The sequence below is a fragment of the Aplysia californica genome, unplaced genomic scaffold (genome assembly GCF_000002075.1).
Source record: "Aplysia californica isolate F4 #8 unplaced genomic scaffold, AplCal3.0 scaffold01515, whole genome shotgun sequence".
In the NCBI taxonomy this organism is placed as follows: Eukaryota; Metazoa; Mollusca; class Gastropoda; order Aplysiida; family Aplysiidae; genus Aplysia; species Aplysia californica.
Genome location: NW_004798785.1, coordinates 77,369 through 78,953, shown reverse-complemented (window position 1 = coordinate 78,953; position 1,585 = coordinate 77,369). Strand labels below are relative to the sequence as shown.

General features: G+C 44.4%; 1 protein-coding gene across 1 annotated transcript in view; it reads left to right on the top strand.

Annotated features, from left to right (window-relative positions):
- The window catches only part of LOC101855700 (protein unc-93 homolog A), a 2,395-nt gene extending 2,130 nt beyond the window's left edge, over nt 1-265 (top strand). Inside the window, exon 2 of the mRNA XM_005112970.3 lies at nt 24-265. Within this exon, the coding sequence (XP_005113027.3) occupies nt 24-253 (230 nt within the window). The 3' untranslated portion in view covers nt 254-265. The remainder of the gene's footprint in view (nt 1-23) is intronic.
- The last annotated feature ends 1,320 nt before the right edge of the window (nt 266-1,585 follow it).

The window sequence follows — 1,585 nt, the reverse complement described above, 5'->3', positions numbered from 1 at the left end:
CCCGCCCCTCCCTCCCTCCCCAGCTCTATTCGGCGTTCTCTTCAGCCACAAACCGGAAGCCGCGTTCTCCAGCTACCGGATGTTCCACGCGTGCGGCTGCGCAATGGCGTTCGGCTACAGCTACTTCCTGTGTGTGGAGACCAAGGTGTACATCCTCGCCGGCAGTCTGAGCCTGGCCCTCACGATGTACGGAGTCATTGAGATGAAGATGCAACTACAAAGTCAGCATATAGGGGATATTGTGGCCTTGTGAGGGAGACGGGGGGACGGGGAGAGATGGGGGGAGATAAGGTGAGACTGGGGGAGACAGGGAGAGATAGAGGGAGATACGGTGAGACGGGGGGAGACGGGGGTAGAAAGGGAGACAAAGGTGTATGGTCGCTTTTAAGCCCAAGGGGGCTATCCCGAAAAAACGCTGTTTTGAGAAAATCGAAGGTAAAGTTTTTGCCCCCTATTCAGTTTCTTTAAAAGACAAGGAGAGTTTTCTCTATAACCAAACAAATATACACACCAATGGAACCAAACTTCTCCTATAGGTAGGGCAATGCCCACTTTTGGTGTAGGTCAAGATTTCTGGAAACCACTGAAATCTGGGTTAGCCAGCTTGTCCTTAAAAGTGACCGTATACATCCTGGGTGGCAGTCTCTGAACTGGCGTCTGTGGTGTAGCGGTTAGGGTGTTGCCCTCTGCACACAGAAGATGCGAGTTCGATTACTCTGTGGATAGGTGGCTTTTGTGTGTGATGTGTTTTTTTGTTTTTTGTTTGTTTTTGTTTTTCGCGTCGTGTCACAGATGTTTCATTCGTCTAAATCTGTTACTACACCTTTTCCAGACCAAATTTTAATTTAGACAATTCAAATGAAACATAACAGAGTTTGTTTCCTCATAGTACGGTATAATACAAAGTAAATTCGACACACATATTTCCAAGACTAATCTAGAGAGAGCAAATGTATTACTATGAAGCTCAAACATCAAAATAGTGCAATGAAATGTAACAATAGAGAGTTCAAATTCAACATTATCAGTTCAAATTTAACATTGCTCAAATTCAACACACATATTTCAAGTAGGCCTACAAGAAAGGCTTCTCGTATAGCCTACCAGTATTCTCTGCTTATCCTCGAGACTGACTCTTTTTTTTTTTTTATTGTCAGGCAAGCTTAATATGTTCTTGTGTCTTCCAAAGAAGATGTGTTACAAACGAATGATTGCTTCAAAGTGTTGGATCTAACAAAACGAGATTGCGTTTAGATCTAGATCTAGATCTCTAGACAGCAGCCGGAGAGAGACGGAAACAGTAAACAACGAACGTAGCTAAGAGACAGATATTTGAACTTTCATTGCTGCATTTGGACTCTGTATCTTGATATTTGATCAGGAAAAGGTGTAGATCTGATTTAGATCTAGAGAGGAGACGGCGAGTATTGAAGGCAAGAGAGATGAACAGTAAACAACGAACGTTGCTAAGAGACAGGGTAGCTTCCCCTGACTCGGAGACCAGAGACACTAAAATATAGAGACAGGAAACGAGGCCTCTTTTCGCGTATCCAGGTCACCAGCTGATTGTGAAACGAGGCGCGGT